The sequence below is a fragment of the Bidens hawaiensis genome, unplaced genomic scaffold (assembly GCF_021521415.1).
Source record: "Bidens hawaiensis isolate Kalapana, Puna unplaced genomic scaffold, B.hawaiensis_p1.1 tig00010809_1, whole genome shotgun sequence".
Lineage (NCBI taxonomy): Eukaryota > Viridiplantae > Streptophyta > Magnoliopsida > Asterales > Asteraceae > Bidens > Bidens hawaiensis.
Window position 1 is genome coordinate 512,714 of NW_027491831.1, and position 18,919 is coordinate 531,632.

The following is an 18,919-nucleotide window of genomic DNA, read 5'->3' on the forward strand; positions in this document are numbered from 1 at the left end:
GATAATAGTTAGGGTTGGGTCCTTTCCGGGTCCTGTACCGGCTCGTGCTTACTAATTTTCCAATTTTCGCGATTCGAGCCTTCCTAAATTTTTGTTGAATTTTGGTACATGTGCAATCGGATACGGGTACGGTACGAGTACATTTGATATTTTGTACATGTTTGGAGTATATAAAGGTTTAATTGGAATTCTTTATATTTAATATATAAAAGAAATTCTCCAAGCATGTTATTATTAAACAAATACCAAACGTTTCTTCAAAATTAAATAATATAGCATCCAAGACTCGAACCAACAGATAAATCACTTAAAGTCAGCGACCGAATTATGGTTCTTCGATACTATCTTATCATTTAATTTAATTTGAGAAATGAAGGAGAAGCAAATGGCTCCCAAAACACCCAAACACCCCTCTGATTTTGAGAAATGAAATAAACCCTGTAGAAGCAAATGGCCCTCCGTCACCTCCGCCGTACACTAACCACCACCGCCGACAAACTCCCAATATTATACAACTCCACGACCACCTCGTCCGACAACGTCGTTACCCTCCAGCTGCTGACGTGGGGTAGAGGGTCTTCCGGCCAACTGGGTAACGGCAAAGAAGAATCCCAAATATACCCTTCACCCATTTCATCAATCATTCTTGGTTCTGTGTCTTATAATATAATATCATCATCTTGTGCCAAGGGTGGAAATGAGCAATTGGAAGTTGGTGTTGGGTGTGGGTTGTTTCATTCTGCTGTCTTAATTGATGGGAGATTGTGGATTTGGGGTAAAGGAGACGGTGGGCGTCTTGGGTTTGGTCATGAGAACACTGTGTTTCGGCCGACGGTGAACCTGGGTTTGGAGTCGGTTCGGAGTGTGGCTCTTGGTGGGCTTCATTCTGTTGCGATTGATTCGGCTGGTCAAGTGTACTCATGGTCAGTTGTTTCATCATGATGTTAATTGTCAAATTATTCAATTAATTTGTTTACTGAATGTATGCTAATACATAAAGTTGAAACATTTATATGAATTTAGAGTTGAATAGCATCAAGCATTGGCTGAGATCAAATAAAAAGTATATTTTGCTTAGGTAGCGTAGGAAAGTATTTTATTTTATTGGTAACTGGCTCAAATGTACTCGGATTGAGCTCATTCCAGCGGCGTTGGAACTGGCTTGTCGAACTATACCATTTTGGCTTTTAGTGTTTAGCTTTACTGTTTAGGTTTCGATGAGCCAGTTCCAACGCCACTGGAATAAGATCAGTTAGAGTTTGTTGCTTTGTTTGAGCTGGATTTTATCCGAAACAAAAAATCATTTTTAGGCTACTTAGGCAAAATAGACTGTTTTAGGATTCTTCCTCATCAAACATTTGCCCTATAAACTGTTGGGTTCGTAGGCCTTGTTGGCCCGGTTTATTATATGAAGTCAAAAGAGGAGACGGGTGTGGGCGGTCGGGCCCAAGCCCGGCCCGGTTTAGATTTCTTGCATAATAATTTACTAACCCTAGTTCAGTCTATATATAAACAACATTATGTACTTGTAATATTTGTCACTCAATAAAGATATACCTAGTTGCCACCCGTGGACGTAGGTCAGTTTAGACCGAACCACGTTAAATCCTCGTGTTCGTTTATTGCTTTCGTGTGTGTGTTCGGTTTCGTGTGTGCGTTTAATCCTAACAAGTGGTATCTAGAGCTTAGGTTCAGATCACGCGAAGAACACGTTGAACCAGCCGAGTCGCCGCCACCCTACTGCGCTAGGGTTCCGCCGCCGCCTACGGTTTTCCGATCGCCGTTAGGGTTTCCGCCGTCGTTTCGCCGCTACTAAACCCAGCCCGCGCGATCTGCGTTTTTTTGTTGGTTCCGTTTGAAAGCTGTAAGCATCGTATTGTTCGATTCCAGGTTGTCTCTTTTGTTTCCGCTAGTGGCGTTTGAACAGAGAAGAAAAGAAGGGTTTGTATTATTATTTTTCTCTTGAGATTCATGCCAGACTAGGAAAAGACAAGGAAAAACAATATTATTTTGTTGACAAGGGAGTTCAATGGCCACCAACTTTATCCAGATTGTTTAATTTTTTGAGAGGGCCTAGCACTTTAGACAATAAACAATTATTTGGGTAAAATTCATATATTTTCTTTGGGACGAGATCATATTTTGCAAAGTACGAGCCAGGAACGCGTTAATCAAGATCCTATTTTAGTTGAATAATCGTTGTCAAGTCAGAAGAAGCGTTAAAGAAACGGAGAACCAGTGCCAACCGCGTTTGTCAGGTTTATCGTTTCAGTTTAAAGTTTCGGTTTCTGATTTACAGTTCGTATTTCCGCTGCGGTTTAAATAGGTTGATTTTTTAACAGAGTTCAGTAGAACAATCGTTAAGTTCAGGCTTGTGTTGCTGTGTCTGTCTCTGTTTTATCCAGTTTTTCGTTTTAGTCATTGCCATGGCAGAAGACGGAAAGGTTTCGATACAGAAGTTTGACGGACAGAAGTTCGGTTGGTGGAAGATGCAGATTGAGGCACTACTTTGTCAGAAAGACTTGGATGTAGTGCTTGAGGATGAAAAACCAGAAAAGATGTCAGAAGCAGATTGGAAGAAGTTAGACAAGAAAGCTAGGGCTTGTATTACATTGTCGTTGTCGGAAGATGTGGCGTTTAACGTCATGAAAGAAACCACAGCCCGTGGTATGATGGACGCACTATCCAACATGTATGAGAAGCCTTTGGCAGCGAATAAGGTCTATCTTATCCGAGAGCTAGTGACAACAAGAATGAAAGAGGGTGGGTCAGTTACAACTCATATCAATAATCTTAATTCGATCTTGTCCCGCTTAGTGTCAGTTGACATTAAGTTTGATGATGAAGTTCAAGGCCTCTTGTTATTATCCTCTTTGCCCGACAGTTGGTCGCAAACAGTGACTGCAGTTTGTAGTTCGTCTACAAATATTACTTTCGATGGGATTCGAGATCTGATTCTGGGAGAAGATTCAAGACGCAGAAGTTCAGGTGAATCATCAGGCAATATGCTAGTCACAGAAGGTAGAGGTAGGGGAAAACAGCGAGGCAGTGGGAGCAGGAAGAGGAGTCAGTCTAAGACTCGTAAGGATATTGAATGTTGGGGTTGTAAAGAGAAAGGACACTTCAGGAATCAGTGTCCGAATGGTAAGAAAGAGGTGAACGTTACAGAAGACGACACAGATGACGGGGTCAGTAGTGATGAGGCTTTGGTTTGTAGTGTTGAGAGTAGCGTTGATGCTTGGGTGATGGATTCTGGTGCATCGTTTCATGCCACTCACTGTAGTGAAACGATGAAGAATCTTAAATTTGGGGATTTTGGAAAGGTTCGACTAGCGAATGATGATATTTTAGAGGTTACGGGTATGGGAGACGTTGATTTGATAACTTCAGCCGGTACTTCTTGGACTTTGAAAGACGTGAGGGTTATTCCAAGTTTGAAGAAACGTTTGATATCAGTTGGGCAGTTGGATGACCAAGGGCACGATGTTAAGTTCGGGAATGGGCAGTGGAAAGTAGTCAAAGGGAATCTCGTGGTTGCTCGTGGCAAGAAAATGGGTTCGTTGTATATGGTCGATATGTCACCGAAAGGAGTGGATCCAGTTTTGGTGAAAGACAAAGTCCGGTTCACAGAATCTCGTGGGCAGAAGAAGGTTCGTTTTGCAAGTAACAAACCCAGAGCCAAAGTGAAGATTCAGGATGAACGAGCTAGGAAGGTTAAATCAGTTGGGGGACATCGTGACAGTGGGAGCACAGGTCGTGTTTCAGTTACAGTTCCAGGTCGACAGTGGATTAAGAAAACCAGTATTCCAGCTGTAAAAGTCTCTCCAATGAATTACTTGCTGAATATGGAGAGTGTTTGTTCTCAGGTTATCTCAGGATCCGGTAGTTCGTTACAGTGGGAGCCGGTAGGGACAGAGAATGGGTCAGGGGCAGTTTCAGCCGTGACTGACGTGTTGGAGCTCCGGGGAGCTTCAACGGGCCTTCAGGTTAATTGATGAGAAGGCGGTGGCAACTAGAAGAAGTTTAATGTTCAGATTACAGAAGTACAATCAGGAGTGCAGACGAGAGTACTCAAGGCCTCCGAGTGGGAGATTGTTGGGTTCGTAGGCCTTGTTGGCCCGGTTTATTATATGAAGTCAAAAGAGGAGACGGGTGTGGGCGGTCGGGCCCAAGCCCGGCCCGGTTTAGATTTCTTGCATAATAATTTACTAACCCTAGTTCAGTCTACATATAAACAACATTATGTACTTGTAATATTTGTCACTCAATAAAGATATACCTAGTTGCCACCCGTGGACGTAGGTCAGTTTAGACCGAACCACGTTAAATCCTCGTGTTCGTTTATTGCTTTCGTGTGTGTGTTTGGTTTCGTGTGTGCGTTTAATCCTAACATAAACAAGTGCACATAATCAAAGAGACTAAAACTCATTGTCAGTTGTTCTAATTTGACTGTTAGCATTAGATCTTTGCTCTACATAAGTTGACACTGCTTTGAGTTATTATGACCTAACCCGTACCGATTTATCAAATTCATTGACTTCATTGCATGCGCAGAATGTCACACATCAACAATCTATGTTTACGAGCTAAATGATGTCAGTTGTTGCTAGAAGTGCTTTATATAATATGCCATAGAACAATCTATTGACTCTATTTATGTATAGTATTGACAAAATAAAGATAACTGAGGTCAATGTTCCATCAAGTTAATTTTATATAAGTAAGCTAATTTACCAAATATTTAGTGTAGAATAAGAATTACATTTCTCATCCCTCAATCCTTTAGTCAATGTTGTTGCTTCTCTATGCATTTATGCTTCACAAGCAGCGGGGATGCTAAATCGTATACATGGGTAAATGATATTAATAACGCCTCTTGTAATTGTTGCTATGTTTCATATATTATGTGCTTCTTGTATTATATATTATATCGTAGAGGGTGTGTGAAATTGTAACACTCGGATTTTTGTGAACCCTTATATAATATTTTCTTAATTTCTTATTTGTTTAGTTTATTTCACAAAAGTTCCAAAGTTTTCCAAAATAATATGTGTAGCGGAAATATTTAGAAGAGTTTACATAACCAATCAACCTGATAGTTGAAAAGCTTAACCAACATTTACAAATCAACAGTAAGGTGTAAGTTGTAATCAAAACACAGTTCAAAAGAACAGAGAACAAAAAAGATTATCTGCAAGTTTTCTGAAGCACAAAAAAGACTCTTTGAATGTAAATGTTACCTTCAAGTAATGTCATTTTTGCGGTTTATAATGAAGTTTACAGGGGTTATGGTGGGTTTGGAGCTCTTGGCCACTCTGTTTATACTAGAGAACTTTCTCCTAGAAGAGTAGAAGGCACTTGGGAGGGCAAAATTTGTCAAATTGCAACTAGTGGCACACACACTGCTGCCATCACCGAAACAGGTGCGTCTCGTTTTTCCAACCTGTTACATTATAAAATATTTACCCATAATCAAATTGTAACATAACAGTTCTTATATACATGGTCAATGCAGGTCAACTATATACTTGGGGAAGAGATGAAGGGGAAGGCAGACTTGGGCTTGGTCCTAATCGTGGCCCAAATGAAGTTGGTGGGCTTAGTATACCTACCAAAGTGAAAGCATTACCAGTTCCTGTTGTTTCTATTGCATGTGGTGGTTTTTTCACAACAGTTATTACAGATGATGGCCAATTGTGGAGCTGGGGTGGTAAGTAATTCTTTGTTTTTTTAGATATTTTAGAATTAGATGCAAAGATAGTTCCATTGGTTTGGCTATTAGCAGCGTTAGTCACTTAGTCCTCAAGTTTAAAAAATAATAACTTTAACCGACTGTTTGCACGAACGTAACTAACACCGCTGATCCCTAAAATTGATGGAGGTAAACTTGTTTCATTAAGTGCGTGTGATATGTCCAAAATGCCCCTTAAAATTAAATTGAATAAATTACAACATTATAATCATTTGGGTCCCGCCTCTTTTACAATCTATACTATATAATAAATAAAAGTTGCATTTTGCCACATGTCATTATCTTATGCATTTTTACTCTTTTTTCCCCGCCTCTCTCTCCTATTAATTATACATTTAAAGTTTTTGTTATATATATTTTTTGTTTAATGATTTCTTTAATTGCTTTAACAAAACGTATATTATATTTTTTAAAAACGTAATATAAAACATTTTTATAAACTGAACATTTTCATTAATATTTACACATATATGAAACATTTTAGCTTCCAAAACTTACTCAGCGGGTTCATTTTAGAAAACATGTGGATCTTTAACTGAACCCGACCCGCCTTCTTTTTCCATGTAACCGTAATCTCTTTCTTTCTATCCATATATTGCCGATCAAAACCTTATTGATTCTCTTTTGTTGTACATTCTTCGACTGATCGAAAGCTTTCTTCTATTGATGTCTAGTTCGTATTGTTCCAATTGTACCGTTTATGTTCTCATAATACTATTTTACTTTAGTTGCTACCATATTTTTAGTGTATTATCTAATGTTGTATCAAAAGAAATATTTAGAGATTTATGATTTATTTTTAAGTTGATGAATAGTAATTGTAATTTAACTTCGTACTTATTTAGTGTATCACTCAAATTTATTTATAAAAAATTATAACTTACATAATTTAAGTTGTTCAACCCGTGTAAGACACGGGTACCTAACCTAGTTCAATATATATAAAATGTTGCATCGAGATCTCAAAAGCCCTTATTTTGGGCAATTATCAATCAATCAATCATACCCAGTGAAGTCCCACCAACAGCAAAGCTATAAGTAGGTTTGGGGAGAGTGGGATGTAGGCACATCGTACCTCTATCCAAAGGGATAAAGAGGTATGAAGCAATACATATGTATGAAGCAATACAAAGAAATTAAAGTTCAACAGTAATATAAACATTAATAATAATAATAATACTATATATATGTAAAGAAAATACCATTATGGTGTGTGACCAAAATAAGGAAAATAGAAGCCCTAAAGTAATCATTTATCCCTAAAAATCCTTAACTTTAATTCTACTTCTCCAAGAATTCCTATTCTCAACCATGTCCTCGGAGAGGTTTAGGTCTATCAAATCATGCCTAATCCTTTCGTCCCAAGTCAATTTAGGTCGTCCTCTACCCCTCCTCCCTCTATATTAATGTTTTCTACGGTTCTAACAGGATTCGTCGTCTGTCTTCTCTTCACATGTCCAAACCATCTCAATCTCCACTCTCTTATCTTGTCTGCTATGTTCGCTACCCCTAATCTCTCCCGAAACACCATGTTTGTTATTCGGTCTAACCTTGTGTGTCCACCCTAATCTCTCCCTAATCTCTCCCGAAACACCATATTTTGGGCAATTATGTTAAGGGGTATTGGGACATTTCATATGCACTTAACGGTACGATTAACTTCCATCCATTTTATAGACAAGAGGTGTTACATTTATGCAAACAGTTGCTATGAAGTTGTAACCTTTTGAACTTCATGTAATAATTTAATATTTGTTTGTGAAATAGAATGCGATAAACGATTAAAACTGATAAACCTTAACATGTTCTATTATTGGCAGCAAACTCAAACAACGAGCTTGGAAGAGGTAATCGAGTGGGCGGTTGGAAACCTCAACCGATACCCGGTCTGGAGGATATTCATGTCATCCAAATAGCAAGTGGTGGATATCATTCTCTTGCTTTAACTGGTATGACAAATGCTAAGGGTGGAATTGTAAGTTTGCGTATCGAAAACTAATTTTAAATTTATTTGTAATATTATAGATGAAGGTCGAGTATTATCTTGGGGGTATGGTGGACATGGACAATTAGGCCACTTTTCTACACAAAATCAACCAGTTCCAACAGTTATTGAATCTTTAGCTTCTGAAAAAGTTGTTTATATCGCTTGTGGCGGATCTTCATCAGCTGCTGTAACTGGTGAGATTTTAATTAAGTTTTAAATAATTTTTAAAAAGTGCTTTAGCACGTGTAAGGCGAGTAAAGCTGATTTTGTTAATATATGCAGATGATGGTAAGCTATACATGTGGGGAAATGCAAAGGATGGTCAACTAGGTGTTCCGGGTCTGCCTGAGATACAACCGTTTCCAATAGAAGTAAAGTTTCTTAAGGATGGTGACGGTTTGGGGTCACACAACGTTGTTGCGGTTGCCATTGGGGCGTCGCATGCTCTTTGTTTGGTTTCAAGGTCAAATGATTCATGATGAGTTTAACAATGTTGTTTTGTATCGCCTCATATTTGTTTTGTACTTATATGGTGGTTCTCATGGGGACATTTATAGTAGGAAATAATCTCGTTAGAACTGAATTGATGTTAGGGGTGTTCATGGTACGGTTTATACCACAAGTTTTAAGATATCTCGAACCAAATGATATTCTGTTGTGGTTAATTCATTTCTGTTGAGGCCATTTGCTATGAACAATGGTTTATGGTTGACTATACACAAATATTATAGCCTTTGAATAATTAGTCAACTCATGACAAGTAGCAAATATCTCTTATTTTTTCTTGTGTTTAGTAAGTTTGTTTTGCGATAATTTTTATTAGGAGGATGTTAAAGCCAAGCCGATTCGAGATGGTGACTCTCATAACGCCGAAAGCTTGGAATTAACATACATGAATAAATAGTAAAGTTAAGTTTATACAAATGAAATGGACGAGGGAAATAAACAAGCCTAAACAAACAGGCCTTTGAAAGTTCAAAAAAGAGAAGGAAAAATAAGGCAAGCTCAAGTTGCAAACACGAAGAAGTTCGAGAAAGGAAAAAAAAGGCGGGATCAAGTTGTAAACACTGCCACGAGTTGACGTCCACCACAATTTTGTCAACCATCAAACGGTATAGCATTGTACTAACCAAACCAAACACATTCAACCACCGGCTGGTATTTACATCAACAACATAAAAACAACCAAATTACATACTATTGTAAACCACCACGATAAAAGGACAAATATCTGCATCCATTTTAATATTGAATAACCTCCATTTCTTCAACGATACTTTCTCATTATTCGATCTATTATAAACTATAAGTAACCGTTCGCTTTACTATCACCCACCGTACCACTAAGGGGTGGTTGGGATTGCTTAATTTAAACACTTTATGACTTACTAACTTTTGAAAAAGTTAAAAGATACGAAAGACCGCATTATTCGTTACCAAATATTTTTAAAGGGTTACACTTGCCCCCAATAAAATAAGGAAAAGAAATTTGGTTTTAATGAAAAGCAGCAGGCTGTGACTGTGAGTGTTTCCCTCCGTATATTTCATTCACCACTAGATTTTCCCGCCCTTTTGTTACTAGTCTAAACCCTAGCTACCATTCGTTCATCATCTCATTATTAGCTGATTCAATCAATCAATTTCAGGTAATTATTATTATTATTATTATTATTATTATTCTCTAATCGTTATCATTGATCTTATTATACTTTCTTAGATCTCGTTAATTTGACTATACTGTATTGGGTAGCTTTATATTCAGTTTTCATTGAATTTATATTCTCAAAGAATTCAATCAGATAGATATTCATTTCGATTTACTTATTATCAACTATAATAATGTTCTTATAAAACGATTCCACGTGTGTTTTTTTAATTAGGATGCTATGCTTTTCAAAAGCCTTTGTTTAGCATAGTATGCACAAGCATTCAATCAACCGAAAACCTGTATATGGGGTTGTACAACTCACTAGACGCTAGTCAGGCAGTCAGGGTACAATACTAGTAGGGATGAGCAGATTCAGTACCGTACCGAATCGGTAGTACCAAATTTTGAGTTTTCGGTACCTGTACGGTATGGTGCTGGTATTTCCCGAATTTTCCCTTCGATACCGGTACCAAAATTTGCGATTTTGGTACTGGTACCGATCTCATCTCTATATACTGGTGACTAATAAGGATTAATCGGATTGAAATTTTATGTGTAATTTTTCAAAATTAGCATAGTTTTTCAAAAGCTTCAAAGATTTGACCAATTTTGACCAGACTTTTGGGGCCGATTAGGTGAAATCGAATCGGTAGCCCTTATCACGATTTTTACAACACTGTGGGAGACTACATATCTTCATGATTAGCACTCAATACTGCTGACAGATTCAGTAGCATCAGATAAAGTTCTCGTGTTATGGCTAATTGGTAAATTATTTTATCACAAAAGCGTACCATTGCTATACAAAAAAAAAGTATGGATAGCACACTGACGATTAACACTAACTTATAAATGTAACTGCTTTTTGTTTTTTCCATGATAATGTTGTTACATAGTTTGGTTTATTTAGTTTTCTGATTTAAGTTATTTGAGAAAAATAGTGACTTAAAGGAAACCAAGATTCGTACATGTTTTATTTGCCTCACTTAAATTTAACATTGATAATAAACATATACAAGATTGGCCATGGTGGTTTACTGTCATTCAGGTTTCTAAATTGAAATAAGCCATAGATGGACAAGACTGACTTTAGCTGCACAAAAGGAGCCGAAGCGGTCTTAAACGTACCCCCGAACTCGTCACTCCCGATATTATATCACCCTCTTTTCGGTCCTCATGATGACTTACTTCTTCTTGAGCTTGATGAAAAGCTTCTTCCTGATGTCATTAACCAAAGGTAGCATCTCTAATAATTATAACGGTAACTTTACACAGTAGCAACCAAGTGTCTTGCTAAAGTCGCTCAAAGCTTTTTTGTTTCTCTAAAGTTACTCAACTATACCCAATAGGAAGGAAACAAGTGTACTAGTTTTTTACAATTTGACTTAAAATGAACATTATGAAACTTGGTTTTTATTTAGTGAGTTTTTTTCCTTCACAATTACCTCATATTTAAGTTATTTGAGAAAAATAGTGACTTAAAGGAAACCAAGATTCGTACATGTTTTATTTGCCTCACTTAAATTTAACATTGATAATAAACATATACAAGATTGGAACGTATAATTAAAATTGAGAGACTTTAGAAGTGCACAGATAATTTTGAGTGACCTTTAATGGATATCAAGAGCACGCAATTACGAAATAATAATTCATATACACGCGATTATAATCAAGAAACACGGGATAAATTTTGTCGAATCTGGTCTGCCAGACAAAGTCAAAGCAGACCATTTATAATGATAAACTTGACCAACATATCTTTACAATTTTGCGCCTATTTATACTGGTGCATACTAGGAGATTACATCCCTTCGTTTGGGGTTTCAGAAAACTGTCATAACTGCCAATTAACGGCCTTTGACTTTAGTCAAGTTTAACTTTTTTTTCTGCTTTGTGACCAATTTAATAAAGTACATAATGAAAACAATCTAAGTCTAGATCACATTTAATAACTTTAACGGAACACTTGAAAATTTTGGTTACTCTTAGATGAAGTTTTCCCTCTTTATTATTATCTTAATGCAAAGTTGCAAACCATTAATTTTACTATTCCTACTCAGAGTAAGCTTAAGGGGAGAACCAAATGAAGACACGGTTCTCTGCACAAAATCAAAAACATATGCTGTCAAATTTGTTGGAACCTCAAATTCTGTGTTCCTAGTACCTCCATCAGACCAGTTTCCAGTAACCGAGAATCTGAATCCACCAGTTGCATCTGTCATTAAGGTGGCTCCAGGAATCATGGAGTTAGTAGAGGTTTCACCAAGGATAGACAAACTTAAAACACTTCTTTTACAAAATCCATACAGATACGATGAAGACGATAATATGCAAGTTTCTGGTTTGTATCAGTGGGATGACCTAATTAGCAGGGTTCAAGCTAGTGATGATGAGTTGAAGTCGGCTCTTCGTGTTCTTTCAGCTGTGGAGATTAAAGGGTACTGGAGAATTGTTGATGATAAGTACATGGATAAGGTACTAAACATGCTTATAAACAACTCAGTGTTAAACGACTGGTCTTTGAGTTCACTTGATGAGAATAAGGTTGTTGAATCTTTAGTGAGCGATGGATTCGATATGGATATTGCACATCATTGTTTGGAAGTGTATGGTGATAAAAGAAATGAGGGTGTTTGGGAACTGGATAACAAACGGATTTGTGTGCATTTTGCACGTCGGATATTATTAGATAATGGGAAAATGAATATGAACAATTTTATGGAGGAGTGGATAAGTAAAGTGCCAGGTGGAATGTTGGTTAGTTTGGATATGTTGGAAGGTGAAATTTTGGTAGAAAAACTTGCAGATCAATCTTGGGTTTATGCGTTTGGTGTTTCTTCTTTGCCATCGGATCCTGCCAAGCGGTTTTCTAGGTTGTTTCAAGAACGGGCTAAATGGGATTGGAAGGATCTACACCCTTACATCAGGTTTTGTTAATGTTTTTTGTATGCTTGTTTTGTTTTTCGTTTACTAGATTTGATTCCTAATGTTTTGATGTTTGAATTTAAGTTAAAGGTGGCAAATGGGCGGGTTGGGTAGCGGGTCAAAACAGGCTTGCGTTGTGTGTTTTTTACTGGATCTTGCTTTTTAACATTTTGATATTTGAAATTTTAATTAAAGGGGGAAATGAATGAGTTGGATAACGGGTCAAAACGGGCTTGTGATGTTTTTTCTTTACTAGATCATGCCCAACATTCTAATATTTGAATTTAGTTTGAACGCGGCAAATTGACGGGTTGGATAACGGGTCAAAACGGGCCCGCTTTGAAATTTTTTACTAAATATTGCTTCTTAACATTTTGATATTTGAATTAAAATTGAAGGTGTCAAATAGACAGGTTGGGTAACAGTCGAATACGGACTTGTTTTTCTTAGATCTTGCTTCCAACATTTTGATATCTGTATTCAAATTGTAAGGGGCAAATGGGTGGATCGGATAACGGGTCAAAACGGGTTTTGGTGAAAATAAAATCTTACTTTTTTTAAATAATTAGTATAAAATATTAATACTAAAGACATTGTTGTTTGTATATGGTGTAGGGATCTTAGTGTTCCAGGACTGACTTCAGATGGTTTACTCCTTAAATACACTAGAAGAACTCAGCCTACTGCAGATGCTGAGCCTGTTTTTACTGCAAGATGATTTTGGGAGTTTTTCCTATTAATTAATTAGGGGCTACTAGGATTTTTCTTGTCAGAAACATATTTAGTTTGAACTTGTTAATACGGCACTATATATGTATGTTTCGGTTGATTAAACGTGTATCGATAATTGATGGACATTGATCCTTATGAACTAGGTATGCGATTGGGCAAAAACTTATCTTCAAATGATTTCTGTGAAACCGGGTTTCAATCAAAATGGACCTGTTGGAAACAGGTGGTTTTAGAAATAAAGAGTACCAAAGTTGGTTCACCTGTTCAAAGTTTGTTTTTATGATGGCTATTAATGCGTGAGACACATTATGTTGATAATTTTATCATATCTACACATTACATAACTTAAAAGTTTCGTACAACATTTTTGGCTTTGGTGTAACATGTGTGATAACTCATATGTTAAACCAATTTGGTCCATTTTTCTTATGTCAGTCTCGACTAATACTAAACCAAATCTCAATAAAGCTTACAATTACCAAAAATAGACCACTTTAACATACGAAAGTACATCTTAATACAAATGGGTAAAATCAAACTAACATATCCTTATCTTAGATAGAGGCTAGAGGTGTTCATAAACCGTTGAAACTAATAGAACAATCCAAACTATGTTAGGATTTGTGAAGGCTTTTGGGCTTTCGGTTTGGGTCGACAGGATGGATCATTGGGCCGGGTTTAATTGTTTTATTAAAGGCTCATTTATTGTTTCTTGTTGACTAAGTTATTAACCTTAGTCCATCTCTATCTATATACATGTCATGTAATTGTAATATTTGCATCTTATCAATTATATAACCTAGTTGCAACCCGTGAATGTTAGATCTCAGCTGGGATCGAACCACGTAAAAATCTTGTGTCGTCTATCGTTATTTTATGTTATTTAAGTATCGTGAGTGTTGGTTCATGTGTTGTTCCGCCACGCCACTTTGTTCCTAACAAACTTAAAGCAATTCAATCGATTCAACTCAAAAGTTTTGTAAAGATCTATATAACGAATTTGTGAATTTTCTCACGAGGTTTAACTTTGAATACTCCATTAATGGTCAAAATGACACACTTTTAGCAGCAAATCTACAAAGGACATATTGGGGTCATTAAATGTTTTTTGTTCTTTTTGAATTGTTATATGTGCTCATCTAACAACTAACAGAACTTGGTTTAAGCTTTTAATAGGAACCAGAAAATTCGTACATAATAAGCTTATAACTTCTAGTAGAGTTTCATTGGTGAGTATGAAAATGTTAATTATATTCTCGAGTTAAAAGAAAAGAAAAGAAAAGAAAGTAAAGTAAAGTGTTAATTACATTACTGAGTTATATTGTAAGAGAAAGATAAGAAAAAAATTGTAACCGTACAATTATGTCATCATAACAACATGGAAAAGAGAATTAAGACATTGTAAATTAGTAATATGGTAATGGGCTATAAACTTTCTTCACAATCCGACCATATATGGCTGGAATGTTTTGGAGGAAAAAAGCCGTAAATTTTCTTTCCATTCTGTTTCTTTTCTTTTAAAAACAAAACTCAAGAATGAAAATTATCTTTTCTTTTCTAAACTCTTAAATAAAAAAACTAAAAAATGCAGTGTAATTGTCTAACATAAATAAGTTAAGGTTTCGGTGTAACAGTGAAAACATGGGATAGCTTCATAGTAGGTGCCCGAGAATCCAGCTTGATAAACTAGTACTATCTCTGTCCTTGTATACCACCAAATGCATATCACCTCAAGATTCGCCAAAACACACTTCATATATTTGCGGAAACACCAAGGCCACGGTCAAGCACTTCGGCAAGGGCAACGTTTGCAACTGTTCATCATTGACGTCAAAGTACAAGTGAACGGGATTGCTATGAAATGGAGCCCAATAAAAACCGCCTTTCCTGTAAACCTCGTGGCACAAGATGAGACGATTAAACAAACAGAAAGATTCAATCCAAATCCTCCATTTCCTAGTAAGAGACGAGTAGACTTGAATCTGAAACAACCTCGAACGATAATTTAACGTAAGAATACAAACAAGTTTGTAGTGAACACATTCGGTTGGATGAAACGCCGGCCCCATAAAACATATAGTTTTACGACTTCTGAGACCTCCCATGACCGATGGGATAATTGCAAATTGCTTAGTGGTGGGATTAAATTATAAATACATAATATTTATTACGATCACCTTTGTTCCCGTCTCCGAAAGGATGGGTACGGGAACAGCAAAGGAGAAACCCGTTACAAGATTGCATGATTATGAGACGGCAAGGGTCAAAGCAGAAATCGAGACTTTGAAAAGAAGGCGTGCATGGGTTTTCGACATCAAAAGGAACATAAAGATGCTAGCAAAAAAAAACAGGAGGTTTTGAAAGATTATTTTAATCAATACCGGTGGGTGAAATGCATGTGAGTGCGTAAGAAGTAAAACTATCTTTGTTAACATTGTAAATAAAAAATAATATTTATTTAACATAAAACTAGAACTCATTTAATTTAATATGTAAAAAATAACCAACTTCATTAAAAGAAAAACAAAGCAATATAAACCAGTTTGATTGTCGGGTGTTTAACGTAAACAATTAATTACATTGACCAACTTTAATCCCTCTGCCCAAATCTCTTAGGTGGCGAAGAGTTGAATCTAATACATCAGCAAACACGTGTTACATTTTTAGCTTTCCACATATTATCTGCTAGATAGTACATGTGGTGATGATTTAAATTGAAATAGATCGTTATCAATTTACATAATAAACCTCAATTTTAGGAAATAATTTTAACCAATATAATGGAACACATTATATTTTTGGGTTTATCTATCTAAATTTACATCTTTTTATTATTTAATTCACCAAAACATTAACCTTACCAATTAACCAAACATGCTATATTTTATCATTTTTATCTTTTGTTGGTAGTTGTTGCCATTCAAGAGTTTAGACGTTACATAGCATAAGAAAATACAAAGAAACGAATACATTTTGATACCCTTTTGATCATATTACGGCTATATTTTTTTAGTTTTCCCTTAAGTTAGTTTTCCCTTAAGTTATTATAGGAAAAACATCAAAACCAAAAAGTATTATTGCACTAATTGTTGTGGTGACCTCCAGTCCACATGGTCATATTTAGTGCCCAATATTCCAATTTTATTTTTTCAAACTTTCAGTTTTAAGTTTCGGAAAGTCATTACTTGCCTATGCTCCTTTTGTTGTGGTTTCTTTCTTTCGGTCGCTACACTCGCCAATTTAGACTCCTAGTTTTTTTAAAGTTAATGTCGGCTTATCTGCCAGTCATGTTAGGTCTGCCACATAGTTGAAAACTACGAAACAAAAAGTTTCCAATAGTTCAAAACTGAAATTGCTACAATTACTTTTGAGGCAATTTCGTAATCCAAAGGACCCAAACACCAACGCACACGCATAATGAAAATCCTAATACTCAATATTACAAAGGCTGATATAGATATTATAATAATATCACATGCACATAAATCCTATAAAAATCATTTTATAACCGGAACACGGGGTGTATACACAAGTGGAAATACTTTAATCATAATGGATACTAGTAGTAATTAAATTAACACGTCATCGGTCATACTTGTTGTTCCCTTTTCCCAAACCCTATCCTCCTTCCCAAATTACCAAAACACCCTCAACGGCATATCCGTAAATCCAAACCACCGACCGACCTCCTTCCCCTTTAAAAAGCCCCACACCGAACCAAACTCAAAACCATATTATTATTATTATTATTATTATTATTATTATTATTAAACTAACAAATGTCTCAAAGAACTGAAAAGGAGGAACCGGTACCTGAAACCGGCGACAACATGCGTCAGAACTACTTCAACGCCACCACAACGACGTCGCATCGCACTCGTTCCAGTTCGTTGAGGTCACCGTCTGGCATCGGACGTGATCTGGTGTTAGATGCGCTGTGTGTGTTGTTAGATGAAGAATTGAATGATAGTAATAATAATAATAATAATACGAACAACGAACCTGTTGTGGTGAAGAAGGATGTGATGCGGTGCTCTGGATGCCAGAAGAAGGTAGGTTTGACCGGATTCCGGTGCCGGTGCGGTGAGTTGTTCTGCTCGGAGCATCGGTATTCGGATCGGCATGAGTGTGATTATGATTATAAAGGCGTTGGACGTGAGACGATTGCGCGGGAGAATCCGGTGGTTAAAGCTGCTAAAATTGTTAGAATATGAATTACGGACGCGTGCACGATAATTCATCGCGACGAACTTTCACTTTTTTTTTCCTTGTAGGATCGGTTTTATCATTCAAAAAAGGTTACGGCGTAGTGTCTCTTTATTATAATTTGATCATTTTCGAATCAAATAGAAGAAATATTGTATAAGTTGATTTTTATTTGCTGATTGGAATTAGATTGGATGGTCTGAATTTGTGTTTATTGGAGATTGAATGTTAGTTTGTTAATTGTTATATACTTATATTATTTGGAATATTTTTTGAAATGAAATTAGTAAACAGCAAACCAACTGGTTGAACCTCAAGAAGACTGAAAGTGAAGTGGGTCGGGTCGGGTGAAAGGTGTAGCTAGACGACGAGTTGGACCGAGTTCTGAAGTTGATGAGGATGGGAGGATTACGAGGAGTTCGGTCACTCGGTGTTGACTGCATTTTCTCTTTTTCTAGAACAATTTAATTTAAAATAGTCTTTTTTTTTAATTTTTAATATAATAAAAAAAATATATATATATATATGAAATGGAATATTATTCTATATTATGGACGATAAAGAATAAATATGAAATCTTGTCAATGTATGTGTTAATGATGGTGGAGTGGTAAGAAACAAATATGTGTTTTATGCGACTCGGGTTTTATTTAAGTTTTTATTATTTAGTATTAACGATACCGGGTAATGATGAGAGACTAGACGAGTATGTGGCATTAGATACTAGAAGTGAACAAGTTTTTATCGCCTTCAGTTGGGTGTTCACGGGCAAAGTTTTCCTCGAATCAAAAGACGGGTATGTTAATGAATTTAGTCAGTAGTCAATTTAAAAGATTCATCGAACACTATTCAATCTAGCTAATAGCAAAGTTTAAGGATTCGCTACTCATTAAAAAATGGGGAAATACCATCAAAAACCAACCAACTTTTTGTTTTTTCTCATAAAAGTCCTTCAACTTTTTTATCGAATGTAAAAGTCCTTATACTTGATTATATTGAACAAAATCATGAGATGACCTGCAATAGCTAGTTTTGATGACCTGCTAAAAATCATTTATTATTATATAATAATAATAATTTAATTAAATCTATGCCTACAGTCCTACACCACCAGCACCATGAAGCCCCCATACTTGCCGTCACCGACCTCACCGACGACCCACCTGGCCACAAACTCCGGCTTACCCTTCAACATTGATTCTATTAATAGTTTCAAAAATATGAGAGAATGGGTTTTTATATTCTTGAATTCCACCAATAAAAATCCTTTGCTCCGCCGTCAACAAAAGTGAGATTAAACATGTTTAACGACGAATAACCGGTAGGGTTTCTTGCGAAGAACTCGGAACCGTAAGCTCCCCGGCCGCCCAATAATGTTTCCATCCGGGAGAATTTGATTTGAAGCGTACCAACATTGAACACAAGATTCATCATCGCACGAAGTGAATAACCGGCACCATTTACAAGTTCGTTAACACTGAAATTGGGCAAAATTAAAACCCCATTTACTGAAACAATGAAATTCGAATTTCTTAATTAAAACCATGAGTGTGAAAAGAGAAAAATATTGATGCACAAATGGTAGTGACCAGAAAATGATAAAATAAAAAATTGTGGGGAAGTAGGTGTCTGTCTGGACTATGGAGGTATGTGGTTTTTTGAAGGT

General features: G+C 36.3%; 3 protein-coding genes across 3 annotated transcripts; all 3 read left to right on the forward strand.

Annotated features, from left to right (window-relative positions):
* Nucleotides 1-435: 435 nt before the first annotated feature.
* LOC143536437 (RCC1 domain-containing protein RUG3, mitochondrial-like) lies at nucleotides 436-8,393 on the forward strand. The gene is made up of 6 exons (XM_077030425.1): nucleotides 436-923; nucleotides 5,284-5,423; nucleotides 5,516-5,710; nucleotides 7,573-7,701; nucleotides 7,778-7,933; nucleotides 8,022-8,393. Exons 1-6 carry the CDS (start codon nucleotides 451-453, stop codon nucleotides 8,216-8,218), a joined length of 1,290 nt encoding a protein of 429 aa, XP_076886540.1. The 5' UTR covers nucleotides 436-450; the 3' UTR covers nucleotides 8,219-8,393.
* Nucleotides 8,394-10,448: 2,055 nt separating this feature from the next.
* On the forward strand, nucleotides 10,449-13,048 carry LOC143536439 (uncharacterized). Its single transcript, XM_077030426.1, has 3 exons — nucleotides 10,449-10,624; nucleotides 11,451-12,317; nucleotides 12,931-13,048. The coding sequence occupies exons 1-3, from the start codon at nucleotides 10,461-10,463 to the stop codon at nucleotides 13,031-13,033; spliced, it is 1,134 nt and encodes a 377-aa protein (XP_076886541.1). The 5' UTR covers nucleotides 10,449-10,460; the 3' UTR covers nucleotides 13,034-13,048.
* A 3,778-nt stretch (nucleotides 13,049-16,826) lies between these two features.
* LOC143536455 (uncharacterized) lies at nucleotides 16,827-17,261 on the forward strand. Its single transcript, XM_077030440.1, has one exon. The coding sequence runs from the start codon at nucleotides 16,827-16,829 to the stop codon at nucleotides 17,259-17,261; it is 435 nt and encodes a 144-aa protein (XP_076886555.1).
* Nucleotides 17,262-18,919: the final 1,658 nt, after the last annotated feature.